Source organism: Brienomyrus brachyistius, chromosome 20 (genome assembly GCF_023856365.1).
Source record: "Brienomyrus brachyistius isolate T26 chromosome 20, BBRACH_0.4, whole genome shotgun sequence".
Taxonomy (NCBI): Eukaryota; Metazoa; Chordata; class Actinopteri; order Osteoglossiformes; family Mormyridae; genus Brienomyrus; species Brienomyrus brachyistius.
The window spans coordinates 19,503,424-19,521,405 of record NC_064552.1 but is presented as its reverse complement, the minus strand read 5'-3'; the positions used below and the strand labels follow the sequence as shown (position 1 = coordinate 19,521,405).

At 43.0% G+C, this 17,982-nt stretch overlaps 2 protein-coding genes across 8 annotated transcripts; one reads left to right on the top strand and one right to left on the bottom strand.

Annotated features, from left to right (window-relative positions):
• Nucleotides 1-6,393: 6,393 nt before the first annotated feature.
• gemin6 (gem (nuclear organelle) associated protein 6) lies at nucleotides 6,394-7,621 on the bottom strand. The gene is made up of 2 exons (XM_048987434.1): nucleotides 7,387-7,621; nucleotides 6,394-6,969 (listed from the first exon to the last, which is right to left on the bottom strand). The coding sequence occupies exons 1-2, from the start codon at nucleotides 7,512-7,514 to the stop codon at nucleotides 6,603-6,605; spliced, it is 495 nt and encodes a 164-aa protein (XP_048843391.1). The 5' UTR covers nucleotides 7,515-7,621; the 3' UTR covers nucleotides 6,394-6,602.
• LOC125715639 (serine/arginine-rich splicing factor 7-like) lies at nucleotides 7,610-16,141 on the top strand. Of its 7 annotated transcripts, none has more exons than XM_048987424.1 (10): nucleotides 7,610-7,973; nucleotides 9,157-9,337; nucleotides 11,747-11,923; nucleotides 12,505-12,608; nucleotides 12,934-13,026; nucleotides 13,208-13,261; nucleotides 13,345-13,422; nucleotides 13,555-13,599; nucleotides 14,670-14,705; nucleotides 15,053-16,141. In XM_048987424.1, exons 1-10 carry the CDS (start codon nucleotides 7,946-7,948, stop codon nucleotides 15,250-15,252), a joined length of 996 nt encoding a protein of 331 aa, XP_048843381.1. In that variant the 5' UTR covers nucleotides 7,610-7,945; the 3' UTR covers nucleotides 15,253-16,141. The 7 variants fall into 7 exon arrangements, with proteins under 7 accessions (XP_048843381.1, XP_048843380.1, XP_048843385.1 ...); XM_048987423.1 differs by having other exon boundaries at nucleotides 13,333-13,422; XM_048987428.1 differs by lacking the exon at nucleotides 12,505-12,608.
• Nucleotides 16,142-17,982: the final 1,841 nt, after the last annotated feature.

Genomic DNA, 17,982 nt, shown 5'->3' with positions numbered 1-17,982 from the left:
AAGGCCTTTGATGTTTTCCCCCACAAATGGCTCTTGCTTAAGCTCAAAGCTGCAGGGATTTTAGGAACTGAAGCAGTTTGGATCGAAAACTGGTTAACAGACAGGAAGCAGCGAGTAGTTATTAGAGGCACAATGTCACAGTGGGCCTGCGTTCATAGTGGGGTACCGCAGGGTTCAATTTTAGGACCACTACTCTTCCTAATTTACATTAATGATATTGACACCAATATGTACAGTAAACTAGTTAAATTTGCAGATGACACCAAGGTGGGTGGTGTAGCAGATACTGATCTAGCAGCACAGAGGCTACAATGGGATCTGGATTATCGTCTGGGCTGACACCTGGCAGATGAAATTTAACATAGATAAATGTCAGGTAATCCATGCAGGGAGCAGAAATATAAAGTACAGATATTTTATGGGTTCCACTGAAATAAAGGTAGTGGATTACAGGAAAGATTAATGTATGTATGTTGATGCTTCCATATCCCACTCTCACCAGTGTGAGGAAGCAATAAAAAAGGCCAATAGAATGTTGGGTTACATCTCTATGTGTGTGGAGTTTAAGTCAAGGGAGGTGATGCTACAATTATATAATTCCTTGTTAAGACCCCACCTAGAATATTGTGTGCAGGTTTGGTCACCATACCTTAAGAATGACATTGCTGCCTTGGAAAGGGTTCAACATAGGGCGACGAGAATGATTCCTGGTCTTAGAGGAATGTCTTATGAGGAGAGGTTAGCTGAGCTGAATCTGTTCAGCCTCGTAGCAAAGGAGACTAAGGGGAGACGTGATCCAGGTATATAAGATTCTAACAGGTCGGGATGCTGTTCAGCCAAATGGCTATTTCAATATTAGTTTAAATTCTAGAACTCATGGCCACAAGTGGAAATTAGCGGGAGAACATTTTAAAATGAATTTGAGGAAGCACTTTACACAGCGTGTAGTTAGAGTATGGAATAGTCTTCCTGCTAGTGTAGTGGAAGCTAAATCCCTGGGTTCCTTTAAATTAGAGCTAGATATGATTTTAACAACTCTGAGCTATTAATTAAGTTCTCGCCAAACGAGCTTGATCGCTAAATGGCCTCCTCTTGTTTGTAAATTTCTTATGTTCTTATGTGTCCCAATGCTTTTGGCTATATTGTGTATGTACTCTTGATGCATCATGTCTGCTGTGTGATATTGTGCTCTCAACCAATCACATTAAAACATATGATGCTGCAACCACTCAGAAGTAAGAAAGGCTATGTTATCAGCTAGGGCCTGCATCACAAAGTGTGATTTCTTGGCTAGCTAGATAATTTCCAGGGTTTAAATGGACTTTGTTCACAGAAATTTAGCTCAGACCACCTTAACCGTGACAAGTTATCCGGCTGAACAAGAGCTCTTCCTTCATGATTCAGGCGCCTAGTGCCTAGTGCACGTATGACAAAGATGTCAACCTGTTAGCTGGAGCAACCTGGTACAGCCCCCTCCTCCCCAGAGCAGCAGAAAACAAATTTCATCACTTCATCTGCAATATATAAAACATTTTAGTAGCACAGGGTATTTGCTTGCTAACTTGCTAACTAGCTATAGAAATACCAGAAGTATTTCTTCAGATTTTTTTTTACTTGCTCTCTTGCGCCCCCTAATCAAATAGCACCCAGGTGATCTATGTCATCAATAGGGAAGGTCAGTCTTGCAAAGATCCTTATGCTTGAATACTTTGTTTATAAAAGAGCGTCGTAATACCGACTCCCACAGGTCCTTCACACATACTGCTAAGGATCTGGTCGCAAGAAGCACTAGCTAACCTGCAGCCTAATAATAACAACGAGTAATTGTTAATGCAGTAATGAATGATTGTCAATGATATTAATCACAGTTAAGCACAAAGTAGGTCTGGTCAATATAAATCCCCAAATCATAATTGATTAGGCTGAGATGATCATTTATATGAAATTTGAGACTTGCCCCCCGTTTGGTGAAAACATCTTTGGGGAAACTGCACAGCAGTGTATCCCAATCCAGTCCTCAGAGACCCACACTTGGTCCATGTTTTTGCTCCCTCTCAGCTCCCTGCCAGACGGTCCACATTTTTGCTCCCTCCCAGCAAAAACATGGACTGTCTGTGGGTCCCCCAGGATCAGATTGGTAAACACTGCCCAAGAGAATTTTCAGTCCAACTACGGTCCCCCAGAAAGCTACCAAGAAACACACGAGTACCTTGCCTGGAATCGGGTTACCGGGACAGTGCCCTGGACTACGGCTAGCGGCAGTATCCAGTGTCAGGAAAAATGATACGAGACGAGATTAACTAACTTAAATTATTCATCTGTTTAACAAATGAAGTGGTTTATTTACAGTGGTGTGACCTTGCCACAGATGAACAATGGGACACACTACGATCAAATCACTACGCTATGCTATGAAAATGAAGTGAAACATTTTTGTTAATAATCAAACATACAATAAAACATCCGTTATCTACAGTTATCGCTCAATTTCATTTAAGGACTGAAAGTATCAAACTTTTTTGTTGGTTGTTACATTAATGTGCAGCCAGAGACCAAATAATCTACGACATCATTTCCGCTTTGTGCTTCCGTTAGATTCATCCCATTACATGGCTCTCGTAGGTCTGCAGGGACCCCCCCAGACAACGTTTTTGCTCCCTTACAGCTCCCTGCCAGACTGCCTGGGGAGGTTCCCAAAAACCAGGTTGGGAAACACTGACCTACACATGAATCTAACAGAAGCACTAAGGCTCACAGCATGGGTACATTTCTAGTAAGAGCTACATGCTGTGCCCAGTGAGGATGAGCAAATGTGCCAGTGCACCATAAACGGAAAGTGCTGGGGTCTGCCCAGGAAGCATGAGGAGCAAATCAATGTAACGATGCAGACCCGCCATCGTATGCCTTGTGGAACATGAACTGCCACGCAGTAAACAACTCCTATTCCTATCAAAATTAGGTTTTGTTTTTTTTGTGATCTATGAAGGTTGTCATTCCAGTTATTTCTGGACAGTATAATACTCAGATAGCAGCTTTTCCATTATAGAAAGCATAAAAAGAGTCTGATGAATAATAATGAGATTTATTCTCAATACTGAGTAGATGAAGGAGTGTAAACAGATTGAATTTCATTATTTATAGCGAAAGAGGGTCGAGCACAGAAGGAACACTTGTTGAAGTGACTGTCTCAACACACCGGAGGATAAATTCTTACAAATGCCTGTGAGTTTGAACTGATGCCTTAGAAGAAGATAACAGTCATCAGTGTTCAACAGCTGCTCAATAAAAACGCCAATGAAGCTGTTGCTTATTGTACCAGCAGCTGCGAAGATGCTGCTGAAAACATTAAAGGCAACAGCGACTAAAAAAAGGAAAAGCAAAAAAACAGCAGATTGTACTTTTATCTGGATGCTGCACTTTGAAAGATGTCGACTAGAAACCGAGGAGCTCGGAAACGCTTCAGCCACATAACTGTGTTTCCCCGAAGGTCACGGCGTCACACAGGGAGCCCCTGAACAGCCCCTTGCTCGTTGCAACATGCAGGAATCTGTACAGTTCTTGGACATGTTCAACATGTTAGTGGATGGTCCTGCGTATCATTTCTAGAAGCAATACAGTGGATTTGGCCATTTGAATTAACACAAAAAACTATAATGCTCTTATACAACCTTCGCTTCATTTATTTAGCAGGCACTTTTTTTGTGAAAGCAGAGTCAGTCAGTAGAACAATTGGGGTTAATATAATTCCTGTATATAGCTGAAATGTAAAATGAATCATTATTAATTGATAGCAATTATGTAAGCATCCTGACACACGTCAGTATGCATAGTGTGCAACCTGGATTAAAGTGCAGTACCAATGATTTAACATTTGTTAAACAATCAGCTTTGATACTGCGCCCCCCAGTGGTACACAGTGATGTAAAATATTTTAATGACCCGGCTTACTGACTGATGCCAAAACATTGTCTGTTTCATGGGATTTCTTTTGTACATATCAGACGGGCGCATGCACTTAAATTCATAATGTGTGACTGAGCAGACTGACGCCCCCCCAGGCAGGTTTATATTATTATACTGCATTGTCTGTTTCTGATGTTAATGGCTGAGACCTGAGGGGGGAACTGTGCAGAGATGAGGACACAATATTCCTCAAGGCCAAATATAATGTAAAGTGCATTTATTGCAGGTGTAAACACAGGCTCGCAAGAGCCAGCTAGGTATGAAGAGATAATGCAGTTTGAGAATCGGCTGACTGTGGCTAAATGAGATTATCTTTAATCGTTTGTTCAGTTACTGCCACCCCAGTGCAAAGCTTACAGACGATGACACTGTCAGACTCTTCCCAGTACCATATACAGTAGATTAATGCAGCTAGTTCATCTAAAATTACATTGTGGCTGCTTCTCCTTTGATAATAACAATTTAAGTGTTTTCTTTGGAACATGAAATCACTATAGTATGTATGAACTTATGAATTTTGTTCATTATATTCCTTAATATGATTTTTTGCTATAACACAGAGGGTTCATTTTAAAAATGGTTCTACATAAGAATAATAATGGTTAATGGTTTTCCACGCTGTTCACAACTTTTTCCTCTTCATTTCCAGGTTTTCATATAAGGAACCAGTGAAAAGCTTGGCCACACCCCCTGTTATGTGTTTTCAGCGGGGCATTGACCCACAATGCACCTCCACCTGGTGGAAGAGCGCCTTGCAAAAAAGGGAGCGATGGAGTGCTGTAGCAGATAATGGCCTCGACAGTCACCCAACCCAAACCTAAAAGATATGGGTTGGGATGGGCTGGACAAATGCAACCAAAAATCAGCCAGAAAGTTCTCAGCGGATATAGGAACTCTGTCGAGACCAGGTAGACTCCTCAGTGGGTGGAGAGACACCCAAGAGTACAACCCAGTCATCAACACCTCTTTAAAGAATCTGAAATATAAGTTTTCATTCAGTTTTTAGTTTGAGGTTTTGTGCTTATTTATAATGGACACATATGTTCCTACATTAGCAACTAATCTACGGCTTAAAAACAGAACAAGAACAATTAATTCTATGAAATATAGAACCAATACACCATATTCATGGCACACACTCATACCCATCATCTTGGTAATGGGTTAGGATTCTGAGCCTGGGATCAGAAGGTCATCAGTTCAAACCCCCTGGTCAGCCAAGCCATTTCACCACTGGGCCCTTGAGCAAGGCCCTTAACCCCAATCGCTCTAGGTACTGGCTGTCCCTACATTCTCAAAAATCTATGCTGCTATGCTGCCTGCCAGTGAAATGTAAAAATACTACTGACACTGACTGCTGAATAAATGCTGCTGTTTTTGTACTGGAGCATCTTGGATTTCATTTTAATGTGGTTTCAGTACTCACTGTGACTGTGTCCTGAAGCTGTCAGGATTACACACTCTTTTTCTTACTGGAACAGGACTATCTTTGTTCTAAAATCTCTTCTAATATCCCTATATATCTTGCTACATAAATAACACTCTGTTAAGGGGCTTGTGGATAAAAATAGGTCAACAAAAGGTACATTTAGACCCAAGTCAAAACAAGTTGGAAATAACATACTAAACTAACAAAAAACAAGATCTTGTTTCTTTTTTTATATTATTATAAAATAAGTATTATGCACCTCAGATTGGGATAAGCAGGAATTTATATATCCATCCATTTTTCAAACCGCTTACCCTTCTGGGTCACGGGGGGTCCAGAGCCAATCCCGGAAGCTAGGGGCACGGGGCGGGGAACAACCTATATATATATATATATATATATATGTGCGTGTGTGTATAACTGAGATATTACTTGCTGGTTTTTCTTGAGCTTTTAAAATCTCCTGAAAAATAAAGAAATTCTGCTTCTTTTTGTATAACTCCTTTCTTAACATAGTTAAGGTTAAAGAATCAGACAACCGTGTAACATGTCAGCATACAGCTGAGGGTAGCAATAGTAAAAATTAATTGTGGTGATAGACAGCACAAGGCAGAAGTAAAGAAATCACTGTTTTGACAGAGAAAAAAAACCTCTGGGAGTACAAGCATAATCCGCTAAACATCCGGTGCCTTCCTCTGCTGAGCTACAGCTCTACATGCACTCCCCCATATCCAAGCTCCATCCTTCAATTTTCTGTGCCCTCTTGTCCTACACCGGGTCGCGGGGGTCTGGAGCTTACCCCAGAAGCTAAAGGCGTATGGCAGGGAATAACCCAGAACAGGGTTAGCCCATCGTAGCCAGACTGTCTGCTGCTGTTTTGTTGGTTTATTTATGCCATTCGTTGCCTGACAGTTGCTGGATTATAGTTTTCAATGTGGCCTCAGCTGACGTTCCGGTGTTTCTCCTGTGATCACGTGGGTTTCGCCACACATTCACCAACGTTATAAAATTCCTTAGTTTTATTAGAAAAGCCATTTCATCTGGCAAAAGCCCACAAAAAGACCAAGATCGACGTCATTCAAAAAACACGATTACTGAATGCACTTCAACTTTACTCAAATCATAAATTCCTTAAGAAAGCTTATTTAGAAAGAACATTTTAATCGGAAAAAATCCTTTGTTAAATCGACAGTGTTGCACCGAACAATGTCTAACCCTGTGTTCCAGGATTACTTTCCACTAGGCTCTGCACTCGGGACAGAATGATCTCATTGGAGCTGATGCAATCGGCTGATCCGTACGGTGGGTTTATGCGGAGCACCCCCGCCACGCACAGGGCCTCCCCTTCTTCCGACACCGGAATGCGGTTTTTCTCCAGCCAAGCGCGTAGACACCCTTTTTTGCTCTGCAGTTCCTCCGTGCTCACGGTCTGCACGCCATCTGGTGAGAACAGGGAGGACAGTCTCTGCGCCATCTCCTCGCCGCCTTCCTGCAGCAGCTCCACCTCATCCACGGCGTGACCCATCACCACCGTGACGTGTGCCCTGCCGTCCTCCTGGGGATTCACCAGGACAATACTTTGAAGGGAAAAGGAACAATTAACGATCACACCTTGAACCACTGGCAATATAAAATTAGATGGATCAGAATATCATTACGGGTGTCTTCACGTGTAGTTCATTTTTTGTAATGATAACATTTCCCTACATACTGTTGAACATGTTAGTTTAATATCATATAATAATCAAAAGTATTTTAATATAAATTGAACCACCAACATAAAAAACGGAATATGTTATTAAACGACCAAAACTACGTCAAGTAAATATGGATATGCTGAAAGTGTAAAAAAAGGAAAGCAAGACAAAATGACGTGGGGATTAGTGCAAATTTCACTAATTGTAAGAAAGTGACAATATGATGCCGTGATGTACAGTTCTTAAAGTGCATGAGCAAGAAATAAACTGGGGACACATCAGCTTGTTAACATGTACCTTGCTGACACCGGGTCCACCGTATAAACCCAGCCTCGATACAGCCGCTTTTCGTCCGCTACCACTTTCACTTCGTTATTGACGTATCTCTGCCACTCCAGTGGCGTCTTTTTGCGCCACGAATTCATAACTTTTCATAATAACGAGTATCATACACACAACAAATTGACCCAAGATCCTACTGAACCCCGGGCCCACTTTATAGTGGTAACCCTTTCCACGTGAGTGTCGCAATAAAAAACCGTCGAGCTGAAAACAACCACCACTATTAAATTGGTTCCGAGAAGAGATTAAACTGAACATTTGGTATTAGTTTACCTGAAAATGAAATGTGAATATATCTGAACTGTATATTAACACTGTATATTAACTGTGTTTCTTTAACCGCAAATTATTATTCCTTTTTTCGGCTTGTCGATGCCGCGGGATGCGGTTACCATGACGACGCTGGGAGCCGCAGCGAAGTCGGAAGAGCCGCAGCCGCGCGCACGTCCGAGCACGCGCGGCCCGTTGGCGGCAGAGAGGCGGCTTGTGAAGCCGAGGCTTTCGACGGAACGCGATGTCGAGATACGGGCGTTACGGTGGAGGTAGGTTTGGCACGGTTCCGCGGTTAGATATCACATGCCGTCACCGAAAGCCGGAGACGTTTTCAAAACCAGGTGGGGGGAAGTGACTTTTGTATGCTGTGTATTTACGTAACCGGGTCTATGCGCGCTGTTGTCGGCTTGATCTAATGGCGTCTGTCTCGACTAAGCGCCGTTGTGCGCTGGAGCTCCCTGCCCTTGGATCCGGGTCAGCTTGGGCTACTGAAGTATAGGCGGAATAGCGAGCTTTAGTTTAAGTGATACCGACAGTTACCCACTGCTGTTTAATACGCACGGGTTACGGTCTTTGGCTTCGCCGCAGGTAGCTTAGCAAGCGCGCTCGCGTGCGGTAACTGCCTACTCCTGCTGACAGACCGGGATGCGGCTCGCCTGGCTGTGTTGGTGACTGTGTTATGTAGTGTTTCCCCGGTGTTGCGTTCTTATGGCTGTCAGGGGAGCCGCCGTTAGCTCGCTGGCCGTGTTTAGGCGTGCCCCCCGCCCCCATGGCCGGCTGGCTGTCAGTCCGGCTCACGCTTTCGTTTTACCCGTGTTACTTCCTCCAAGTCCGAGTCACTTAACGTAGGATTTTCGATTCCCTGTTGCTTTTTCGGCTGACTTTTGAGGACTTGTTTTAGACAACAGTCTCGGTCTGAACCGTTTGTTAGGATATCTTCAGTAAAAGGGTGTAATCACGAGTTCTTCGGACAGAAAGTTAAGATTTGTGAAAGACACACTAAAAATGAATGTGATGTATTTAGACGCCTATTTCTCTGTCCATTCCGCCCCCTTAGCAGTGTCAGCTTCTCTTTGTAACAGTGTAGTTAGTGGAATGTATTAATAAATAAATCTCATCTACCGGATCCCCTATGCAGGCTGATCTAATGTCTAATTAACTCCGTAATTATGCATGTTTATGCACTAGCTTCCCATTCAAAGTTTGTCTTGCATTATGGGCCACTTCAGGTTAACTCGATGTGGTCCAGGTTACTAATTAACCAGATTAAATATCATAGGGCTCATTCATCTTTTATAGTAAAGGGGCATTCAGAAAATGACTAATGCTATATGTCGTATGTGTGCTGCAGAGGCAAATAGGCATGTTCAAAGGCTTATCTATATGAACTTCTGCATAAAGTATGCCAGAGACAGCTGTGAAACATCACTTTTATGTATGTTCCCATTTCAGAGACAAAGGTGTATGTGGGGAACCTTGGCACAGGTGCAGGGAAAGGAGAATTGGAGCGGGCTTTTGGTTATTATGGACCGCTGAGGACAGTGTGGATTGCCAGGAATCCTCCGGGGTTTGCCTTTGTTGAGTTTGAGGATCCCAGGGATGCTGAGGACGCGGTCCGTGGACTGGATGGCAAGTAAGTGTGGTGCTGCACTACTGCTGTGAAGGTTAATACGCAACTCCAGTACGGAGGGAGATGTGCTCTCACCTGTGGTACGTTTAACTTGAAGGTTTTAATCCCACTCTACATGCATGAATGAATTAATGTGTTTTTATGCTGTCTTAATGTGCTTTTTGTTTAAAGTGTGGCATGCTGTTCCTGTTGTGATGTCATGTACCCTGATAGCACACAGAAGTCTTATGTGCACAAGTTACATCTAAACAACAACCTGTTTGTTAGTTGGCAAGATGTCTTTGCAAAGTCATGTGTATTAGGCAACGTAAATACATCGTGGGAAGGTCAAACAGGTTCTGATCCAGCGTGCGGTGTTGTAGAAACTTCTCCCCTAATAGTCGTCACACACTCTTAAAACTATTGCTGAAAAATTGAATCATGCAATTATGTATTATCTTTCCTGTTTTTGCTATCCCAAAGTGCTTAACAAGGATTTAGTAACATCGCCAGTAGTGATTGACCTAGGTTTAGTTTTATTCATTGTTTGAGCAGGGAATAAAAGTTCAAAGCAACTTAAGTAAGGAACCAAATTTCTATTGTAATTAGGACACTCAACTCCCTCCTGGCCTCTTGACCAATACAAGTCAGAAATAAGTGTGTAAGTGTTGTAGACCAGAATTAGGGGGTGTTTCTGTTCTGCCCTGTGTCATGACAGTCAGCGATGCTTAGCAGGCCAGCATTTGTATCTGTGGTGTAGGTCCCCATCAGTTCCTGGGTTTACCTTGGGAGCTGAAGAAGTGTACAGTGAGTTGGGACTGATAATGAGGTGATGTACTCAGAGATGGGCTCTTCCGTATAGCTGTGGTTTAAGTTCAGACCCAGTAGTCCAGCAGTCCAAATACTGCCAGCGAAGGGCTTAAGGTTTTACCTCCAGCTCCTTTTTTCTGGGCTTCAGAAGACCCGATCTGTTGCCTCTTTTAAAATTACTGTAAAAATGTGTGCTGCATATATTATTGTACAAAAAATACATTGAACTATTTCAGTTGTTTAATGGATAAACCATGCTGACAAACATTTGGATTAAAAAACCTGAAAAGTTACCCACTATGTTTAGTCAAGTCAGTCTGTTTATAAAGTACATTTAAAACAACAAAAGTTCACCAAAATTCTCTACAGACTATAATGAAACAATAAATATTCTTAGATAAAATTAAAGTAAGGAGCGGCACGGTGGTGCAGTGGTTAGCACTGTTGCCTCACACCTCTGGGAACCGGGTTCGAGTCTCCGCCTGGGTCATATGTGTGTGGAGTTTGCAATATTCTCCCCATGTCGTCGTGGGGTTTCCTCCGGGTACTCCGGTTTCCTCCCACGGTCCAAAAACATGCAGAGGCTAATTGGAGTAGCGAAATTGCCCGTAGAAATGCATGTGTGAGTGAATGGTGTGTGAGTGTGCCCTGCGATGGGCTGGCCCCCCATCCTGGGTTGTTCCCTGCCTCTTGCCCATTGCCTCCGGGATAGGCTCCGGACCCCCTGCGACCCAGTAGGATAAGCGGTTTGGAAAATGGATGGATGGAAAATTAAAGTAAATAACAATGAATTAATTAAAATTACAACCACGATTTTAAAAAAGAACAGAATTGCTCTGGCCTGCTCAAAAGCTAACGAAAATAAATATGTTTTAAGATGAGATTTTATCAAAAAATTTCAACAGTAGGAGTTGATCTGAGGAAGTGGAAGACTATTCCACAGCCTAGGTACAGCAGCTGAAACACCTTTGAGAAATTTGAAAATATTCTTAATTTTATAATACTTATTTGTTCAATTAAATGTAAGCTGCCTGTTAAAATGTTTAACTTAAAAATGCCCTTTCGCTTATTTTGTACTAAGACTTTTTTTATTGATAGTGTTGTTTGGTATATGTTTGATTGTTCTAGGCCTATATGATGAAATAATTTTTACTTAAAGTATGTCTTTCCCGCTTATTGCTAATGTAGAGGTTGACCAAACATTTATGAATTTGGATCAAGTTTTCACTGCTCTTCTCATAACCCTCATTACTATTAGCCTCTCCAGTTCCTGTCAATAGCCCTGTGGTCAGCGGGATTTAGGGCTTCATTTACACCAGAATTTCTTGAACTGGTCCTTGGGAACCCAGAGACAGTCCACGTTTTTGGGAGCTGGGAGGGAGCAAAAATATTAACCGGATGTGGGTCCCTGAGGACCGGCTTGGGAGACGCCGATTTAGACTGTCAGCAGTATCTGGCTTCTGCTCCAGCCTATCAGCTACAGGGTTCTCATAATGAAAGGGCCGTAGTTTCCTCTAGTATTATGGTATGGCAAGGGGGAATGCTGGGTCACCAGAAAGGCAGCATCTTTCCTTTCCAGTAGTATCAGTTGCAGTGTCACTTGCCCATTATCACTTGTTTCAGGGTGCTCTGCGGGTCTCGGGTTCGAGTCGAGCTGTCTACAGGAATGCCGAGACGCTCGCGCTACGACCGGCCCCCAACCCGCCGGCCATTTGACCCCAACGACAGATGCTACGAGTGTGGTGAGAAGGGGCACTATGCCTACGACTGCCATCGCTACAGCCGGCGGCGGCGGAGCAGGTACACATGTCAGCCGAAACAAACCCCACTGATGTATCTGTCAGTCTTTCTGCTCATTCTTGATGAAAGTAACTGTAACGATGTACATATGAAACTTCAATCACTGTATGTTTATAAATAATGTATTGGTGTTACTGTTTTGGATTTACTGTTTGACTTAATATATTTATATCTATTTGAAAAGTATTTTTTTTTCTGAAATGTTGTTGCAATATTAACAATCCACCTGGTCAAAACCTTTCAGGTTTCTTCGTTTGATTCAGAGTGTCTCAAGCCTTTACGATTTCATGAGGCATCTAGCAAATTCAACACTTACGATCCTCCTAGACGCTGAGGTGATCAGCATAAGAGGCCAGACCCCCTCGAGCGCCTGCCACTCCTAGCTGCAACTTAAGATTTCGTTGAGGGCAGAAAATTCGCTTGACACCAGACGATCGCCAGTCCAATAAATTTGGCTATCAATTGGGCCACGGTTTATAAAGAGGAACGACCCGGTTGACCACGGTCCCGTCTAGAAAAAGCTCCCTCGCATCTATCAAGCCTCAATCAAGCGATTTGGCTCTCGGTGCGGTCATCGTTAGATTGAAGAACACGACTAGATGCAGAGATCGGCTGATAGATACTTCTAGATCGCCTAGATCTCCTAGACCTTGGTCCAAAGAGGGTCGCCCTGCAAACTTGCAAGGTTTATTTCAAGTACCAATTAATGTGTTTTTCTTTTTTTTTGAGCAAATTAAAGAATAATGTAATGTATTATCTTTTAATTTTTGAGAATGACATTGCTGCTTCTTGTGAAGCATATGTATATTTATACTAGAGTAATGAATTAACATTTTCCTATGTATATGTACTGGTAATTGTGACATACTTTATTCTGATGACTTGTTCAGTGGAAGTGTAGCTGTGTGCTAGTGTGTTACTGTAAGCTATCAGAAGCAGTGTGAGGTAGTGTGCTGTGTTCCTCGCCAATGCTGGCGGCCGCTGATTTAAATATCTTCGGATGTGGTCAGATCTAGGTCCAGGTCCAGGTCCCGGTCCCGTTCTCGCTCCAGGTCCCGTGGGAGGAGGTACTCTCGCTCGCGTAGTCGGAGCCGTGGCCGCAGGTGAGGCCTGTGTCGGTGTTGCGGCCTCCCTTGTGGGAGCTGCCCTTCCTGGCACTTCCCGTTTTGACATCCATGGGTATTGGGCAGATCCTACCCAAGGTTTTAAATGCTCATCTCATGCTGAGCTCACAGCCCCCCCCCCCAAAACACATTTCAGATCAAGATCCTCTTCTCCCCACAGATCACGTTCTGCTTCTCCAAGAAGATCCAGATCTGGAACACCCAAGAGATCAAGGTAGTGCAGCATATGTCAGCTGCGCATACAACCCCCTTGAGCCAAGGCTGAATTGGTTATGTTTTTCTTAGGTCTCGATCAAGGTCTCGATCGAGGTCCAGGTCAAGGTCTCGTTCGAGGTCTCCATCAAGGTCCAGGTCAGCTTCTTATCCCCAGAGCAGGTTGGTACTCACTCTCAAAGGCACCTATTAGGGCTTCCCTGTGTTGTCAAACGCAGCGGCTTTGTTTGCTGCGCTGTTTAATGCTAGGGGCTTTCTCATGTCATGGCGCTCATGCATGTGACCCCTTTGCAGGTCTGGCTCAGGTGGCAGGTCAAAGTCTGGCTCTCCAGCAAGGAGGTGTGTCATCTGTCTAAGTTCTGCCTTCTTTCTGCTGCTTTGCATCTCTTTCATTTGAGAATGGTGTCGTGGTATCTGTGCTCTTGTCCGTTTTGCTTTCCCATCTCAAAAGTATTATTTTGAAAGTTTGTGTTATTGGAACATTTTTTTTATTCTCCTGTTTTCGTACTAGGGTCGGGCATTGTGCGATATTAATGTCGACAACAAATGTTTTACACATACTTATGTCATATTTCAAAGGCTGAGAGATTAGGCTTGGCCAGTATCACATTTTTCATGCCGTCAGGACATTGCAATACAGTTTTGTTATTTTGAAATTTTGGTCATGCGGTTCACCAAGTGCGTGTGGGATGGGGGGGGGGTTACCACTTAGCAAATTGAATGATTCTTCTTTTTCAAGATTATCTAGTATGTTAAACTCGGTGTGTTTCAAAAAAAAATTTACTGCTGCTGCTCTTGTATGAGCTGTACATGTGCTCTCTGAGCCTGTCATAATCATTTTCAACCTTGCTGTCGGATTCACTCAGTGTGGCTTGTTTGTGAATTAGTGTAAAAGTGTAAAGGAGGAATATTAGGGTGTAAAGGAGGAAAGGGAACAAGAACTGATCACCAAAAACGTATCTTTGGTTTTATGAAGATAGTTGGGATTCCATAGTGACCATATTGAGCAAAAGCAATTGATTTGCCAGTGCAGCTTGCGGCAACACAAAGTTGCTTGACGGACTCACTTGGAGGGTAACGACTTCTGTCTATATTTTATTTTGGGTAAATAGTGAACTCCTTTTTTGCTTTGTAAATATCACAGTATTTATGGCAAAAAAAATTACATCACAGTATTTGAAAGTGTGCAAGCAGTATCGTGCAGCCCTAAGGTTTCCGTGGAGCATCATTGGATTCTGCAGTCGCATTTAAAAGATAAACCCTTTGGAATAAATGGAAATCCCTTTATAATTTGCCTGTTTTAGCCTATAAGATTCTTCCTTTATCTACTGAAAACTATGTTAGTGCTTGAATTTCAACTTCTTATGAGTCTTAAGTGTGACTTATTGGAACTTGTATTTCCCTCCCAGCCACTCAAAATCTAGATCATCGCCTGCAAAACAAAGGTAAGCATTTGTTTGACAGTTGAGCTCCATGTAATGCCTCACATCCTGGGAGCTTCTCTTGAAGTGCCTGTACCTAGGGGGGGCAGGGGGGTGGGCCGTGCTGAGTGCCCATGAGCTTCTGAGTGCAGTCCTGCAGGCTGGCTCCTCGTCCTGTCAGAGAGCCGCCTTCTGTAGGATGTCACCATCTGACAGGGCTGTGAAATGCAGCTGCCATGCTGGAGACCTTTATGCCCTCTTATGTAGACAAGTGCTGATGCCAAACTGGCAGTGATGTTTATTAGGGCTGAAGATCAGGCTTAATAGCTACGTCATGTGATAAATCCTGAGTAATTCCTACTGTGTTTCAGCCGTTCTCACTCAGGAAGCCCCCACAGGAGTGGAAGCCCAGACAGAGACGACTGACTTCTTTCCTTTTTTTATTGAAGCAGAGTTAAATCTGAAGATCTGCACAAACAAATGCTTCCTTTTGAGATATTTGATTTTGCAGTTTTGCTCTAACTTTTGGCACATAATAGACGTTTTCCTGATGTTCGAAAGAAAAGGTTAAAATGGGAATAAATGCTCATTTCTCCCTTTTATGCTTGTTGTGAATTCTAAACACTTTGGTTCTTGTGCCATAGAAAACACAAGCACACTGGGTTTTTGTATGTGCATATTAAATTAAATTTCAGGATCTATAAAGAAACTTGTTTCATTTTGTGTGGATTTTGCGTGTTTTGTGGATACCTGTAGGGGGAGCTGTTGCTTGTATAATCTACCCTGTTCCTTTTTATTGTGAATTCTCATTTTAACAAATGCACTGACAATTAAAAAACATGTCCTTTTATTGCCTAAAGCCAGCTGCATATGCAAATTGACCTATAGTTCTTAGATCAGTGAAAATAGTCGTCCAGTGTGATAGAATTTAGGCAGATTGGGGTTATCTGAATGTGCACTCTGTATGTGTACCTTTGTAATTTCTCTCGTCATATAAAAAAATAGCTTGAAGGTTTGGTAATATTTCCCAGGGACATGTCTGCAGAAACTCCCAAGCAAACTGAAGAGGAATCACTGATGTCGAATGCAGTCAGTAATCTAAATGCCCCCTTCTTTTGTGAACTTGTATTTCAATCCCTGTTTCCTGTTTGCTCTTTGACACTGTGTTGACTCATGCTTGGACCTCGTTCAGTTGCAGGTTCTTACAGGGAAACTCATCACTGAATTAATTGTGATAATTTCAGTTTAAAGTATACTGAAGCGATCATTATGTTGTAATTGCTGAATTATTTACTTTGTGGAGAATTTCTTGCTTTCTTTCATGCTGTTGGCATTTGAAGGGTGGAGGGGTCATAGGTTAGGGTTATTTTAAGTTAAATAACAAGCTTCATAAAAAAAAAAAACACTACATAAAGTCCCCTGATTGGCAGTATGAAATAAAGATTCCTAACACAAATCAACCATTGTGTCTTCATATCCTTCAAAGTGATATTTAGCTTGTTAGATCCTGCAGGGCAATGTTTCTCAGTCTGGTCTTCAGGGGCCCTCCAGACAGTCCATGTTATTGCTCGTTTCCAGCTGCTTGCCTAACAATTCACATGGACTGTCGGGGGATCCCCAAGGACCGGGTTGGGAAACGCTGCTGCAGGGCATTCAGACTGCTCCTCCAGAGAGTCATGGCAATCAAGGTTAAACTTCTGCTTTCCTGTGCTTCTTTTATCTCACTATAGAGGGCGCTTTTCCCAAGCCTCATTAATCCCACGGTCCACTACCTAATATGTGGTGGTCTTCGGTTTCAGCTGAAGGGGAAGCCTAGGCAGTACAGAAACCAGGAACAGAAACTCTTGTAGGTTGTCCAGTAGATATTTTACTAGTGACAAATATTAAACTTGCAGCCGTGGGCACAGTTAATAGGTTTTGGGATTTGGTCTCGTAGACACTTCATTAGCATGATAACGCCAGCTGATCTTCAAACATGGCAGACACAAAGACCTGGAACTGATCAAATTTTGAGACAAATCACACTAAAGTTGAAGCCGTGCTGCATAGTGGTAGCAAAGAGATGGGTAGCTGCAGACATTACAGATGGGAAGAGTGTGTTGGGGGCCTAGAGATTGTAAAGCTTGTGGGTGTGAGGAGTAGGGGTCAGACGCGAAGGAGACGGTAACGGGGCCATCCGGGGAATATATTGCTGGTGTTTGAACAGCATCTAGTTTACTTTGTTAATGTGTGTGAATTAATGTGAATTGATTGTCCCTTAGAATGATATCAAATGTTACAAAAACCCTTGTTCACCTCACTATCTGTACCCCCCCCCCCCCCCCCCCACACACACACACACACACACACAGAATATTATCCTGTGAAAATATGACATTAAATACAGAGATGCTTTTAATGATGCTCCTGGTTAATTTTTTTTGCCTCTGTGAAATCTCATATATGGCTTGGCAGTGTGTTGTCTGGATAGCAGTTTTCAGTGACTTGTGTCTTTGTCAGCACTGTCTGTAAGCGGCGCTGTGTAAACGAGGCCATCCGCCGCCTGGCTGCCCCATATTGCTTCGTGGGCCTTTCATCTGAAGTCTACTGGATACGTATGATTGGCTTTGGCCTGGATTATCTGGTTCTTCCAGGCACATTTCTCCGCCTGTTTAACGTTCTTTAGGAGTAGATCCCACTTTATGAGTATTGTTTCCTGTGCTTTTAAGTGGCACATTAACAATGTAGCAGCTGGTAAGCTGTCATCAATTTTAAAAGGAATTCTAGGATGAGTGAAGAAGTGATGTTCTCACTTACGCAGAGGAAAACTGTTTCTAACCTACATTTTAGAGTAAAAAAGACTTATTTTAAATAGACAAGAAAGATACTTTATTCATAATGGTAGAAGGTATACTGAAATTCCTTGGTTTCACATACTTCATCCTGTGCTCCGTGAGGGATAGTTCTGGAGTCAGCACACCTAGAGCAGGTAGGGGAAAAGGTCTTGCTCAAGGACCCAATGGTGATATAATTACTCTGCTAGTCGTAGGATTTGATCCCACATCATGCCAGGCATAGGCACAGATGACAACCTACTGAGCTACACACCACCCCAAGAGGGATGTAGAATTTGACAGGATCATCCCTTCATGACGCCTTTTGTCCATGTTCTAGCTGAACGCGGAGGCTGGCGTTGCTGGGGATGCAGCCTGCGCTAGCGATCGTGCCGAGGAATTGCGTAGGCGGTCCTCAGCACTGCGAGGAACATCGCGGTGTCCGCGGAAATGCTCCAGCTCTGAGCCGCATGCCGTTGATCAGCGTA